The sequence below is a fragment of the Myodes glareolus genome, chromosome 7 (assembly GCF_982192425.1).
Source record: "Myodes glareolus chromosome 7, mMyoGla1.1, whole genome shotgun sequence".
Classification (NCBI taxonomy): Eukaryota; Metazoa; Chordata; class Mammalia; order Rodentia; family Cricetidae; genus Myodes; species Myodes glareolus.
Genome location: NC_142032.1, coordinates 94,854,171 through 94,870,465, shown reverse-complemented (window position 1 = coordinate 94,870,465; position 16,295 = coordinate 94,854,171). Strand labels below are relative to the sequence as shown.

The window sequence follows — 16,295 nt, the reverse complement described above, 5'->3', positions numbered from 1 at the left end:
GGTAAAGGTTGCCCTGGTCTCTGAGCCAACAGTATCTCTCAGGCTGTGCAATGTAGGAATGATGTTCCAGAGGCTCCAACCCCAACCCTGCCGGTCCTCTCAATCCATCATAACCAAAGCATTTCCGGGGTCGACACAGCTCCGGGATATGAAGATAAAAACGAAAGTTTTGAAAGTATTTTAAGTCCAGTTAGAGCAGACTATCCAACCGGTTTGGAGCGTGGCTGTTCCAAACCTGGAGGCTTAGGACAGTCGCGGTCTTGGGACAGCTATTTGGTGCTCACAGAACTCTCTGCAGCTTATCCTGGAGTTGGCAGAACTTAACAGCCCCAAAGGAGAAAAAAAAGCCAAATTGCCAGGAGCCCGACCTCAGTTTCCCTTCTTTACACAAGGGGGAACTGGACGCCAGACTTCAGTTCCCTCTACTGCACTCAGCCCCTGACAATCTGCAAGCAAGCACTCTCCGGGGACCCTGAAAGCGACAGGTACAAGAGCAGGAGAAGTCAACAACCTAGATCAGGAGCCTCCTCGACGGTGAGGACGGTGGGTGAGGACTCCCGGGGACGGAGGACCACGCAAGAGGACCCGGGGGACCCTGCCCTACGACCTGCCAGGTGCGCCCGCGCCTACTCACTCACCCTCCAGCGGCCGGTCGGCGCGGCCCCGGACGGCGGCGACCAGCGGCGGCGGCGGCAGCAGCAGCAGCAGCAGCAGCAGCAGCAGCGCTCGGGCCGCCCCAGGCCGACCGCGGCCCGCGACCCCCATAGCAGCTGCAGCGCGCGGAGCGGCGGCGAGCCGGCGGTCGAGGCACGGGGAGGCGTGTGCGGGCTCCCGGCCTCCGCGCCCGCCGACACCCCCCGGCCCCGCCCGCCCCCGAGCCCCGGCCTCAGTTTCACACGGTCCTCGGTGCCGCCCCGCCCGCCTGGCCCCTCCCCGGCTCGGGGCGGAGGGGGCGCGGCCGCCATGGCCCGAGCCGCTGTCAGCAGCGCCCCGCGCGCCCTGAGCCTTGGCTCCTCTCTGGGGAGCACCCTCCAACTTGACCGGGTCCTTCCAGCCTGAAATAGTCACGGACGCCCAGAAAGTGTCCCCGCTGAGTCCCAACACAATGGGACAATGGACCTCAGGCCCAGCACCCCTTCAACAACACCTTCTTGGGGTTCCACAGACCCTGCACGTAGAATTCAGGACAAGGCTATCTTAGTGGGGCGGTGAGTCCAGCTGCTTTGCCCAGTCCACCACACTCCGCTGCGCCTGGCTATAGCCAAGGCTCTCTGATACCCCAGCTGGTGGTGAGAACCTCGTTGTCTGTGTGTATGTCTGTCATCTTCTCTCTCTTTCTCTATATCTCTCTGTCTCTGTCTCTCTCTCTGTCTGTCTCTGAATGTTCTTCTAGTTAAGTGTATCTCAACAGCAAAGAGGTGAAAGAAAAAAGGATCCAGGGTGGGCCACCACAGGCAGCAGAACACCCAACTTTGTCCAGGGCGTAGGTGGCATCTATGACCACAGGAACCTTAAAACATCAGATTTGGGGAGCTGCAGACAGAAGCAATGCCTACCTACCACCTGTTCCTCCCAGCCAGGCCTTCCCATCTTTTTCCAGGCACAGGTCTTTTTCCAGTCAGCAACATTCCAGGAACAAATGTTTAATGAACTCCTAGATTAATGGTTCTCAACAGACCCCCTTGGGATTCAAATGACCCTTTCACAAGGATCGCCTAAGACCATCGGACGATGCAGTTATTTACATTATGATTCATAACAGCAGCAAAATTACAGTTATGAAATAGTAACGAAAATAATTTTATGGTTGGGGTCACCACAACATAAGGAGCCGTGTTAAAGGGCTGCAGCCTTAGGAAGGTTGAGAACCACTGCCCTAGATGAGACAGATGGCCATATACGGAGATATGAATGTTCTTGTCTGGGTTTCTCCTGTGAATATTTGTATACATCCTCATGCGTATGCGGACAAATGTCTAAATATACTTACTGCGTGTGTATATGTGTATATTTACACACACTAATTCCTTGACAGAAAAGAAACCTCATCAGAAGCCCCCACCTAGCTCAAACACAGGAGCACACAGGTCTTCTTGGGGCTCTGGCTATCAACAGCCTCCCCCTCTTAGCTCTAGGACTGCTACCCTGCCCTGGTGTCAGCTCAGGGCCCAGGCTCAGCCTGTCTCTCTGGGCGGGATTTTACATATTCTCCTGCTGCTGGATGGAGACTCTGAGAATTTCCCTTTAACCTTTCCTCTCCACTTCAGGCTGTCAGGTTCCAGCCCTTCCTCTGTCTCTGGCTCCTCCTCCCATTCCTTTTGTATTTGGCGCTGAGAGAGACACTGAGTATCCCTAGTTTGAAGGGTGGTGTTTTGTTTTGTTTTGTTTTAACACATTTGTAAATCTTCACTTAGTGAACCGTTCCCTTCAGCCTTTGTCTTTGTGTCTTTAACGGTAGCCATAAATTACTGCCTTCTTTTCTCCGGACGCATTAGGCTTCATTGCTTTTGAAACGATCAAAGTTATTTCTCCTGAAAATCCCACTCAGAGCTTCCCATTGTGTGGCACAGCACTCTGCAGCTCCAGTCAAAGCGCACCAACACATAAGGCTACCCATTAAACTCCGGAGCCTCTCCCGCCTCTGTGCCTGGCAAAGGACAGCGGCCATTGGTGCCCTGCTCAGTTACTCCACGTTTGCCAGCGGGAATGCAAATTCACAATGATCAGGCCTCCCTCGTGCTGTTGCCTCGGTGTCCTTTGTGCATGTTTGTTTGTTTGTTTGTTTGTTATGGTTCCTGCAAAAGCACACTACTGGCTCAGATGTCAAAAATGGCTCTGGATCTGGTTCTGTTTGCTCTGGCTTCCACACAAACCTGTTTTTAGTTGGTCAGCTCCCAGATTCCTGGGCAACCTTTCTGCACTTGAGATTAAAGTCAATATGGTTTATGGCTGTGGATTTCCAGAGTGGAAAGGGGGGAGGGCGGGCACGGGGGGGGGGGGTGTGAGGACGGGGACCGCTTTTAAATGTAAACTTGGTGGCTGTCTCCAGCGACCTGCACAGGCTGCTTTCTGCCACCTGTGGTTTAGCTGAGGTCCCCACAGGCTGTCACTGTGTCTGAACTGAGACTCTCCCTGGTCACCTCCCCTCCTGAAGCTACAGGCCATGAATCAGACCTGAAGGGATAGGTGGCCCAGCCAGTGTGTCGGATTCTGGCCTTTCTAGAAAGAGCATCAGTGTCCTATAACTAGGTCAAATGTGGCATCACTGGCAGCTTCAGCGCCCATTTTTTCCTGTTACAAAGTGCTTCTGAGGGGATGAGCCCTCCCAGGGCTTGCACCACCTGGACCCCTGACTTCCTCTCACCTAGTTGAGAAATCTTCCCTACTGTCTTCTTGGGATGCTCTTCCTACATCCTCTCTCTGGAACGTTCACTCATTCCCTCAATTCCATAACACCAATCTCCAGATTGAAGTATCCCTTAGCTGTCGGCCAAAATGGCGTCCTATCCCTGCCTCAGCTGCCTGTGATTCCCTCTGATCCAAAATCTTCAAAAGAGCTGGGCGGTGGTGGTGCACACCTTTAACCCCAGTACTGGGGGGGGGGGGCGCGGGGGCGGGCAGATACAGGCGGATCTCTGTGAGTTCAAGGCCAGCCTGGTCTACAAAGCTAATTCCAGGACAGGCTCCAAAGCTACAAAGAAACCCTGTCTCATAAAACAAAAAACAAGCAAACAAAAATCTTCAAAAGAGCTCATTGCTTTCTCAGTATGTTTTTCATGTTCAGTGACCTTTGTATTTCATCTCTTTAGAGCTATCTGTCCATTCATTGATCAACTTGTGTGATTTGTTTCACTTTTTTTTTTTTTAGTTCTTTTTAGTTTTTTTTGTTGTTGTTGTTAGAGGTTGAGCTTCTGATGAATAGCTAGCAAAGATTCTTCCCATTCTATAAGCTGGGTCCTCACTCGGTTAACTGTTTCCTTTGCTTTTACTCTCAGGGGTCCCAATGTGCTGTATGTTAATATGTAACACTTCTCATCCTTGTTTTCCAAGTGTGTGGATTTAGCTTGGCAGGGCTGTGGTAGCTGTAGACACCACCAGCTCTAAGCTTGGCCCTGAGTTTACTTTGTTCTGTAATGAGTTATTAGCAACATTTCTTGTCAAAGCGCCCACAGCATCCGTCTCAGGACTCAGAGAGAGCTAATATTAGTGCAGACATCGAGGGAAGGCTCCATGCCGCCCCCATTCAGGTTCCCTTTCTTCTGTGGCACTGCCTCTGTTTCCACAGCCTCTACCTCAGACAGCGTGGGCCCCACAGTTCTGTGCATTCATCCCAAGGCGTACGCAAGTGCCAGGCAATCGACAGAGCCCACAAGTGACGACCTCGTCCAAGTGTCTCAGACATCCATATCTGTGCACTCTTATTCCATCAGAGTTCACTTACAAAGCAGGAATCTGGCCAAGGGTCATGGTGTCCTCCTGTAATCCCAGTACTCAGGGAGATGAGGCGACAGGCTTGTGGTTTTGCAACCAGCCTGGGTTTCATAATGATACCCTATCTAAAACAAAACAAAACCCTCAGTTGTTGAAGATGAAATTATTAGCAATTCCAAGATGGCCAGAACAAGGCGTAACACCAAACGTGGGGCCTTTCTGTCTGACTCCCCAGGATGCACTCTTAGACCTATCCACATGAGTGCACACTCAGGTTCTATACTCTGACTTTAACAAGTGTATGTATGTGTATATATACATATATACATACACACAGAGATACATGGATATGTGTATATATAATATATTATATTAAATATATATATATATATATATATATATATATTAATCATTGGCTTTCGTGAAACAACACAAAAAGAAAAGGCCAAAATTTCTAAATAGCGAAAGAGTGACAAGCACAAAACTGTTCTCAGGGGAGAAGCGATGACGGCCCTGCTTGCAGGGAAGAAGCAGACCAGCTCCGAGAGTTCCTGTCCCCACCGGAAAAGCAACCACCCGGAGCTGCAGTGGAGAAGTTAACGAACCTTTATACAGCACATCAGAGCAGGAGTGGAATTCTTCCTATTTATACCAAAACTCAATGATACTATGCACAAAAAAGCAAGTCCTATCAATGTCACTGATGACCATTAATTAAAAATCCTTAATAAAAATTCACAACCAGGGGCAGGAGAGATGGCTCAGTGGTTATGAGCAGTTCCTGTTCTCGAAGAGAACCCAGATTCAGTTCCAAGTACACACATTAGGCAGCTCACAACTGTCTGTAACTTCAGTTCCAGAGAATCTGGCCACCTTCTTCTGGCTTCCTCTGGCACCTGAAAGCATACATTCATATGCTCAGGCACACACACACACACACACACACACACACACACACACACACATACACACATACACAAATAAAAATAATAAATCTTTTTTCAAAGCAACCATTCAGTCATGGTGGCACTTGCCTTTAATCCCAGGCAAGCAAGTCTCTGTAAATTGAAGGCCAACCTGGTCTACATAGAAAGTTCTAGGCTAGACCCTGTAAATAAGTAAGACCCTACAGGAAAAAAAAAAAAAAAAAGCACTCAGAATCCAGCGCCAAACCAGGTATATTGCTACACTCCTGTAATCACAGCCCCGGGGAGGAAGAGGTTGGAGGATCAGGAGAAGGACATCTCTGACTCTCAGGTCACACAATGAGCTTGAGACCAGGCTAGACCGCCTCAAAGACCAGAGGAAATCCAGCATCATGCTAAGTGGCATATTTCAGGGTGCAAGGGTGGTTCAGTATTATGAAATGTGCCTAATGTGCCTAGTTTTCAGTGGGAAAACTACAGAATCCTCTCCATAGATTTTAAAAAAAGAATAAAAGAATAAGAAATAATATTTAGTACCTGGAAATTAGCCAAGCAGATAATATTCAAGGCCTGTGTGAAGGAACTTTCTAAAGCAAAACCCCAATAGAACATGTTCTTAGATACAAAAGCTCGGCATCACGAAGATGCTGGTCCTCCATAACTTACCATTTGTTGTTAGTTCACCCCAGAGATTGCGCCCAGGGCCGTGTGTACGGGCGGTCCTCAGTCACAGGTAGCGGTGTCCGTTAACTTGGTACATAACGCCGGCAAATTGTCATGTGTGTCTCACTAACTAAGCTAGCTCTGGAAGAGAAGCCGTCCTCCCCCATTTCAGACACGCGTTTGTCTCAAAGTGTCCCCGAGGGTCCCTCATTTTGGATGAGGAGGGCAAGAGGCAAACATTCCAAGAGTAAAATCACTGTGCCCTTGGGAGCAGCTAGAAGGTGAACCGTCGTCAACAGAGGTTACAGTGGTTTATCCCGCGATCTGAAGGCTCCTGCTGTTGGGACGCTCAGCTGAATGCTCAGTCAAGGAATAAAAGAAAAGCTCAGTCAGGAATGCCAGCTGACTGCCTCAACTTCCCCAGATGGCAAGTCGAGCACCCAATTTGCTGGATATCTTGAGCATTTGATTTGATGGTATCCTTGCTTCCCAATTGATTTCTGCTGGATGTTTTGATTTCCCAATTTGATGGTATCTATGTATCTGTCTGTCTATCTATCTATTATCTATCTATCATCTATCTATCTATGGTTTGCTATTTATTCTTTTACTTTAGCTTGCTGTATGCCTATTAAATTCACTCATCCAAAGCTATCTATGGCTATCCTAGGTCATTTTCTGGACCACATATAACAAACATAAATGATAGGACACCCATAAAGCAGAGCATTGTGGCCTAAGGAGAAGGCTTAACTGCTGAGAGCACCTGCAGCCAAGTCTGGGGACCTGAGCTCCATCCTGAGATGCACAGCACAATGGAAAGAGATAGCCAGCTCTCACAGGCTGGCCTCTGACCTCCACACGTGCACCACGGCATGCACACTGCAGCACATGCGCCCTCCCGATCAATAATTAAATAGAAGAAACATGAAAAGTATAGAGCATTATACAGCTGTACAAATGGTAAGAGAAACGTTCTGTGTTCCAATATGGAGAGCTCTCTTGTCCATAAAAGGAAAAGATACAGAACGTTATATGCGTTTTGTTTCCTTCTGCAAACAGAAGGAGGTGGGAGAAGAGCCCGTGTTTGTACTTGTTTGCACATATCTGCATGAAGGCTCAAGGAAGATGGGTGAGCCGTAAAGAAGGCAATTAGCAGAGATGCAGGGGGCGGGGCTGGGGAAATGACCGGCAAGGATGGAAGGAACTGGGTGATTATCTTTCTCCACTTCTCAGTTGTTGGCTATATTAGCACAAAAGCAGAAGGAAATTTAACTGACACAGCCCCCCCCCCCCGGTCACTATCTGTGAGGGTGCAGGACTTTGTGGCAATGCAGCAGTTTTGGGGTCACCCATCTTTTTTTAAGCAATCTCTTATCCATGTTCCTGAAGTAACCCCGGTAAACTCATTGGTTCACAAAAAAGTAAAATAAAGATGAGGAGGAGGAGAAAGGGCAGGGAGGACAGAACTGGTAGTGTTTTTCAGTCCATAAGCCCCGAAGCAACTTGGGGTGAGTGGGGCCCTGCTCCCAGCCCAAGAGTCACAGTGCTTTTCCCAACAGACTTTTCTTTTTAAAAAGTATTTATTTTGTGTGGGGGTTGGTGCCAGCACACGGCAGTCAGAGGGCTACCTGCAGGAGTCCACTCTCCTTCCAACGTGTAAGTCCCAGGAACTGAACTCGGGTCAGACTTGGTGACAGGCATCTTACCAAATCAGCCATGATTCACTTACGGCCATAGAGTCCCATACTGACTTTCTCCTGTAGTCTTAGAATTATTGACGAAGCCGTGGTGAATTATCCTCCTGGACCAATTAAGGCTGAATGGAAAATATTGCCTGCAACTTGTGGGAAAATATTAAACATCAAAACTCACTCTCTCTCTTTCTCCTGGTCAGTGTGATTTTTATGAGATAAAAATCATCACATAAGATTACTGGTAACAGAAATGGTGCAATCTTTTTTTAATTACCTCCCAGAGCCAATTAATAAGATAACAAGGAAAGGCGTGAGCTGCCGTTCCTCACAATTATCCGTCGGTCTGTTTTGCAATTTCTTTACAGGTCGTTGGCAGTGCCTTTCATTTATTAATAGGTGAATGCGATGCCAGTTTGTCGATTATTTATCTCAGTGTTCAAGGAAAAGGATCCTGGACAGCGACCCCAGGACACGGACTCCACGCCTCTCTCTGATGGCAAAGCTGACCTCCCACCTCCCACACACCCTCAGCTTCCAGCGTTCCAGGCACCTCTGATGTACCAGCTCCTGGACGGTGGCACCCCAATCCGTCTGGGGAGTGTGGGGGCTGCAGTTCTCCTAATGGTAATCATGGAAGGGGCTCCTTTGGTACCTGGGTGGGAGGCCTTAGACATGAGCCCTCCACCAGCAGCTCCTCATGGCTTCCTCACCATCCCAGGAGATCCCAGCCTCCACAGTGGTGGTCAGTCTCTAGTGACGACCCGGATCCTCAAGAAAAGAGCCGAAACTGTGTTCTTCGCTCTAAAGACCCGCAGCCCAGACCATATATTTATTTGACTCACTATAGACAGTACAGTTTTGTAATGGGTGGTTCCTGTCTCCACTTCACGTGAGAGTAAAATAAGAAATGAGAAGCTTCTCTTCCACTTTGCAGTCCTGACAGCAAAGGCAGGTTATCAGCACTTCCCTAATGAATACGCATCGCCTCCATAACGAAAGTGAGAAGACTTTTTTAAATGTAAATGAGTTTAGGCTAAGGACGCAGACAGACCTGGATGTTAACTCTAATCCTGTGTTCATTATCTGGGACAGCTTGGGGAGGTTGCTTTAACCTCTCTGAGGCTTAGTTTCTCCAGACGTAGACTGAGGATAAGCGTCCTTGTCTGCTTGTTTGCAGTGAGCTGGAGCTGAGGTGGACGCGGGCTTTGGCGCTGAGAAGGCTACAGTCAAAGGAATCTCCACCTCAGTGGATCCACGACCCGCAGAAGCCAGCTCAGTCTGCACCACATCGCTGTCCTCCATCACACTGTGCCAGAGAGCAGACACTTGCCCTGACCTGTTGGGAAGAAATGATTATTAATCTCCCTATGGCACAGTGTAATTAGGAAACGTAGGGCTTGGGGAGCTAGCCAGCTCTGACCAGATCCCAGAAGGCATCTGCCCATGGGGTCTCTCAGCACAGGAGACCAAAAGGCTCTCAATGTTCAAAGCAGACCGGCATGGTGGAGAGAACTGAACGCTGATAGGCAGAGCTGAGGCGGGACCTCCTGGAAGAATTCCTAAAGATACAGACTCGAACCCGCCATGGAAGCCACCACTGCATAAGCAGCCGGTGGGCAGACTTCAAGGACTCACCAGAAGCCATGAGACCTAACACTAAGCTTGACCTCGCCAGCCGTGTAATCTCAGTCATATTAGGCCAGGCGTGGTGGTGCATGCCCTTCAATCCAAGCAGGGAGGCAGAAGCAGGAGGATCTCTAAGTTAGAGGCTAGCCTGGTCTATTCACAAAGTTCCATGCCAGCCAGGGCTGCATAGACCCTTTCTTAAAGCAAAATAAAAGTTGGGAGGGGAGGGGTGAAGCTCTGAAGACTTACGCCTTGTCCCAGCAACTGCTTCTCTACCCGCCACAGTGGCTCATCAACATCCCCACTAGGAAGCAGCACACGCCATACCCTACGCCGTACTGATGTACGTAGCGCATCAGTGATGTACGTTTCACCGTCGCGATGAAGTCACACCCAGAAACCGAGGTGCAAGGGAACCTGGAAATGCTGCGGTTTTGCCTCTCAAGCTCTGCAGTGCAGAAAGACATCCCTGTTCTTGAAGTCCAGGCTGAGTACCAAGCTCTCATGAAAGCCGCGGACAATCCTGTTTGTGCTGGGAAGGCTCCAACCCCAGTGGAAACCTTCAGCCAGCTATGTTTTGTGGAGAGGTAGTGAGTGTCTGGCTGCTCTGCAGAGACAACCACCCCTTCTCTCTTCCCAACAACACACAGGTTTCCATTTACCCTTGTCTTTCTCACAGTCAATTCTCCGGCAATGCTCTGGCTTTGGAAAACCATTCCAAGCATGATCACTGGACAAACCAGCGTGTTCTGTCTTTTCAGCCACAGAAGTGGTCCAAGAACAGACATGATAACAAGATCAGAAGACTCACAATGAACCTCAAGAATCTTGCTGGTCCTGCTGATGTTAAGCCCTCTCCCTCCTGCTGTGAAATCCCTGATTTCATCTTGCTATCGTGAGTGAAGCTAACCTGAGGACAAAGTCTCTGCGGCGAGGACAGCTCCAGTATCTGAGAATAGAACCAGCCTACATCGGACCATACTCAAACTCCTGCACATCACTAAAAATACAATAGATAGAAACCCACACAAGGACAGCCAGGCCTAGGAGCTCAAGCCTGTAATGGAAGTGCTCAAAAGGCTGAGGCTCTATGATTTCTGTGAGTTCGACGCCAGCCTGGGTTAGAGAGTGAGGCTGTATTAGTCAGTTTCTGCTGCTGTGATAAACCCCATGATCAAGGCCACAAACGGAAAGAGTTTATGTGGGCTTACAGATCCAGAGGGATGAGTCCGTCGTGGCAGGGAATTGTGACAGTGAGGGGAAGCCATGAAAGCCAAGAAAGATCACATCCTCAACCACAGACAGGAAGCAGAGACAGCAAACCCGAAGCACAAAACCACTCCCAGTGATGTGCTTCCTCCGGGAAGGCTGGCCCTCTTCCTCCCAATCAGCACCAGCCGCTGGGGTTCAGATTCAGGACCCTATGGAGATCAGGTCATTCCAACACCATAGAAGACTCTCAAAACAAAACAGCAACAAGTTGGGAGTGGTGATGCATACCTCAGCATTTGGGAGGCAGAGACAGGTAGATCTCTGTGAATTTGAGGCCAGCCTGTACATAGAAAAGTTCAGGCCAACTAAAGCTACACAGTGGGACCTTATCTCAAAACACAAACCAAAGCAAACACAACAAAAGACATCCATCCCAGGTCCAGGAGATAAAGCTCAGCAGGTAAACACACTTGCTGTGCAAACCTGATGACCTAAGTTCCATCTGACTCTCAGAAATTATCCCCTGACAGCCGCAGGTACATGCATACACACACACACACACACACACACACACACACTCACACACACACACACAAGCTAACAGAATTAGGAAGTAGGATAATTAAAAGATTCAAAGAACTGGAAGTAGACAGATCATCTTGGGCACAGCTGAGCTAAAGTTAGGACCTGCCCTAAGCTCTAAGCGACAGTAATAGGCCAGGAATATCTGGGGAAGGCACCTTCCTGGTGAGTCACTGCTCCGTGCACAGGCCGTGGTATCGAATTAAAGTTGCCAGTTCCTTTGGCCTAGAAATAGTGGGGAAACAGTTCTCTCCAGGGAGGGCAAGCGCCATCCTGTAAGGCCTGCGAGGACCCACACTTCTGCTCGCTTCCCACACAAGGGGCAGTAAAGCTGATTTCTTTCATTTTGATTTTTAACTATAATGTTTTTGCTGCGTGCCCCCCTGAAAATATGACCAGAGATCGTTATTTATTGAAGTGGAAGGCAATCATAATAGAATGTGAAGTGGAAAAGGCAACTGTGAATGTGCACATGAAATCTCACTTCAACAATCAACATGACGTCTCAGTTCAACAATCAGCCGCACAGGAAGCCGGAAAGCTGAGTCAGCAGCTGAAAGCACTCAGTGAGGGCAGGGATAGAGTTCCCAACACATATATCAGGCAGCTCACAACTGACTGTAACTCCAGCTCCGGGGATCTGACACCTTCTTCTTCCTCCAAGGACACTCCTACACGTGTGCACATAAACATAAACACATAAACTTTTTAAACATTTGCCAAGCCTGATAACCTGTGTTTATTCCCCAGAACTCATGGAAAGAGAGAACTGATTCCCAAAGTACTGTGACACCCATCCATGCTCCGGTCCTCACACCACACTCTCTCTCTCTCTCTCTCTCTCTCTCTCTCTCTCACACACACACACACACACACACACACACACACACACACACTTTTAAATTAGATGTGGAAGTATATGTATACATAGAAAAAAGTCTGGTGGGCCAGGGATGTGACTTGCCTAGCATGCACTGAGTCCTGGGTTTGATCCCAGCACTAAACTGGGCATGGTGATGCACACCTGTAATCCTAGCACTTGGGTGGTGGAGGCAGGAGGATCAGGAATACAAGTTATGGATCTTTCTTCCCCTGTAGTCCATTCGTCTGCTGTCCTTGCGTCCTCAAGTTCCCCAGACTTTGAGATCATCCTCTGTCTGGCAAGCATTCATTCCATATAGTGAGCACATTCCAAGGCCCTCCCCCGGCCCTGCGGTAAATTTCCTGGTTCACGCTCAAGTTTGCTTCTCCTTCCTCTTCCTGCCTCTCCCTGGCACCCCACTCGCGCAGCTGTTCGGTTTGTCCTCAGTTAACCCAAATATGGAATGCTGCCCCCTCTCCTGGATCCCCTCCCCAAAGAACATTTTACCCGGGGTGCTACTGAGAGGCCACAGCTCCACGCGGTGCTGTAGCCAACTCAAAATCAGCAGGAGCGCCCCTGTGCCCGTCCTGGCGGCGGCTGTTCCCGGAAGTGTCTCACAGGATGATCTTCTCTCAAAGCTGCCTCTCACTCCCGGAGACCAGTTCCCTCACTTCTGCCCCAAGGACCCACCCTGCATTCACCGGGTCCCTCTGTGTCACCCAACTATCAGTTTTAAACATCCTTTGTTTCCTTCTACACAAGTTGGCGGTCCCTGCGGGTCTTACTGAGGAGCTGAATCCCATCCCCAGCACAGGACGGAAGAACAACCAAAACTGAACAGGACAAAACCGAGCCCCAGGGAAAGGGAAAGTAGCCAACCACTTTATCCCTTTGGGATGGAAAGGGTCCACCCAACAGATGCTGGCTAGGGTATTTTCTAGGGCCCCGGGGCGGGTCCTCCCCTTTTTCTTACTGATCCTATTCAGGTGCTTGCCCCATGCCCGCCTAACAATCCTCCCCACAATATTTTCCATGATAAGAAGCTCCACTCTGAGAATGCGGACTTTCCACACTGACTTCTCACTAATTCTCCTTCAGTGCCTTGAGTCCCTGCAACCCTCTTCTCCCCGCAAGGCTAAGAGGAGAGTTACTGGGACCACTTCAGATACACAGTCCACCACAGGCCCAACATTCCAAGGGCTGCTGAGTCCAACTTGGGTAAGTCAACGCAGGGACTGCAAAGGGAGAGCTGACCAGTGAAATTAAGGGAGGACTATATCCCAGCTAACCAGGACACCTCCCTGTTGGTATTACCTGCCCAGGCCCAAAAGAAGGATAGTCCTTTCTTCTGTCTTGACCAGAAGTTCATTCAGTTTTTGTCTATGTTAAGAAACTCAAGAAACTGGTCATCAAAAGAACAAATAATCCAATAAAAGATGGGGTACAGACCTAAACAGAGAACTCTCAACAGAGGAATGGCTGAAAGACACTTAAGGAAATGCTCAACATCCTTAGTCATCAGAGAAATGCAAATCAAAACAACTCTGAGATTCTATCTTACACCTGTAAGAATGGCCAAGATCAAAAACACTGATGACAGCTTATGCTGGAGAGGATGTGGGATAAAGGAAACACTTCTACACTGCTCGTGGGAGTGCAAACTGGTACAGCTGCTTTGGATATCAGAATGGCAATTTCTCAGAAAACTAGGAAACAACATACCCCAAGATCCAGCAATACCACTTTTGGGTATATACCCAAAGATGCTCAAACATATCACAAGGACATTTGCTCAACTATGTTCATAACAGCATTGTTTGTCATAACTAGAACCTGGAAACAACTTAAATGCCCCTCGGCCAAAGAATGGTTAAGGAAAAAGTAGTACATTTACACAATGGAGCACTACACGGCAGAAAAAAATAACGACATCTTGAAATTTGCGGGCAAATGGATGGATCTAGAAAACATCATATTGAGTGAGGCAACCCAGACCCAGAAAGACAAATATAATATGTATTCATTCATAAGTGGCTTTTAGACATAAAGCAAAGAAAAACCAGCCTACAATTCACAATCCCAGAGAACCTAGACAACAAAGGGGTCTCTAAGAGAGACATACACAGATCTGATATACATGGGAAGTAGAAAAAGACAAGATCCCTTAAATAATTAAATAAATAAATAAGAAGAGAAAAGAAAAAAACAAAAGCTTGGTGATCCCCTGAATCCTGAATGACCGCATTACAGTGTCGTGGAACTCGATATTCATACAGTTCACTGGACGCCCCCCTCAAAGGCCCCTCCCTCACTGGCTCCGCCCTCACTGGCTCCGCCCTTTGTCAGCAGCCGGGAAGTATGTTCTCTTCCCACCTGGCCTGAGTTTTCCCATCTACAAAGCAGGGATAATAGTTGGAAGAAGCAAGTGAGTTCTTGGCACGTGCATGTTACCGCTCTAGCAAGGTCCTAGCTTGCTTCCTGTTTGCTAGGATAAATACCTAACCGAAAGCAACCTGGGTCGGAAAGGGTTTATTTCCAGTTACAGCTATAGTCCATCATAAAGGGAAGTCAGTGCAGGAACTCAAGGCAGGAACCTGGAAACAGGAACTAAAGCAGAGGCCATGGAGGAAGAACACTGCTTAGTGGATTACTCTCATAGCTTGCTCAGTTTGTTTGCTTGCTTGCTTTGCTTTTCTTTTTCTTTCTCCTTTGGTTTTGAGACAGGGTTTCTCTGCGTAGCCCTGGCTGTCCTGGAACTCATTCCAGGCTGGCCTCAAAATCCTCCTGCCTCTGCCTCCTGAGTGCTGGGATTAAAGATGTGGGCCACCACTGCCTAGCTTCAATTTACTTGCTTGTTTTCATTCTTTTTTGTTTGTTTGTTGTTTTTTGAGACAGATTTTCTCTGTGAAACAGTCCTAGCTGTCCTGGAACTAGATTTGTAAACCAGGTCAACCTTGAACTCTGAGGTCCCTCTGCCTCTGCTTCCCGAGTGCTGGGTTTTAAGACCCACACCACCATGCCCAACATGATTTGGTTTCTTATATAACCCAGGACCACCTGTCCAGGGACAGAACCACTCACAGTGGGCTGGCCCTCTCACATCAATCATTAATTAAGAAAACGTTCCATAGGTTTGCCTACAGGCCATTCTGAGGGAGGCATTTTCTCAGTGGAGATTCCTCTTCCTAAACGACCTGAGTGTGCGTCAAGCTGACAAAAACCACCAGCACAACCACGTCAGTCATCGCTGTCGGCACCGCTACGATGTCCACCCATCATGCCTTCATGCTTTGCCATTGTGTACAGGGCCCAGTGCTGTTTATTTCTGTTTCTACCCCGATCAGAAGCCAGCGAGGAGCTGGTGCTCAATGCCTGCCTGACTGGATGAAGGCTTTGGCGTGAAGCAATGGGCCCTCTACGAAACCACATGGCATATCTCTCCTGACACCCTAGCTAGCTCCTCAATTCCCTTCTTAGACTCATTGGTTTCCTTCCTTTATTAGTCTTTCTAAGACTTTCTAAGAAAATTACCAGCTATGCTTCATAGAAACGTAAGAGGAAAAAGCAGCCGGAGGAGAGACGCCAGGGCTGACTGCTCTCCATGAGAACAGGAACGGCTGTAAAAACGGGAGAGGGCTTCTTGGGTTGCATCCCCAGCATGGAAAAGAGCAAAACATTTTTTTTTGTTTTGTTGAGACAGGGTTTCTCTGTAGCTTTGGAGCCTGTCCTGGAACTCTCTCTGTAGACCAGGCTGAGATCCGCCTGCTTCTGCCTCCAAGTGCTGAGATTAAAGGCCTGTGCCACCACTGTCCGGAGGTCCTGGTGTCTTATCACAGCAATAGAAAAGTAACTAAGACACAGTATTAGATGAGGTCATGAAGCAAAGCCCTCATAAATGGGATGCGTATCCTTAAGACCCTAGAGAACTTGCTTCCTTTCTCAATTATGTGAGGACATGACCAAAAGATGCCTCATTTTTGAACAGAATTGTGCCCTCAGCAAACACCAAACTGGGAAATATCTTGCTCCTGGACTAAAGTATAAAAAAGCACCTAGACCTGTATGTCCCACCTGGGAAGATCACGCTCTTTCTGTGGCTGAAAGGCATTCCCATGGTTCCCCAGGAGAGCCCATAGTCCTCCAGCTACTCTGGCCTTGGCAATCCCCTCCCTGCGGCACCCTGAGTCGGAGCCAGAGGCCTGGAGAATAGCAGTTCTCAGGCCACAGCTCCTGGGTCAGGGCACCTTAGACCAGAGGACAGCCAGCTCTCCAGCGGCTCTGTGCGGCACGAGGCGT

At 48.7% G+C, this 16,295-nt stretch overlaps 1 protein-coding gene across 1 annotated transcript in view; it reads right to left on the bottom strand.

Moving 5' to 3' along the window:
- Positions 1-851, bottom strand: part of Scube2 (signal peptide, CUB domain and EGF like domain containing 2) — a 71,991-nt gene extending 71,140 nt beyond the window's left edge. The window contains exon 1 of the mRNA XM_085692880.2: positions 639-851. Within this exon, the coding sequence (XP_085549006.2) occupies positions 639-765 (127 nt within the window). The 5' untranslated portion in view covers positions 766-851. The remainder of the gene's footprint in view (positions 1-638) is intronic.
- Positions 852-16,295: the final 15,444 nt, after the last annotated feature.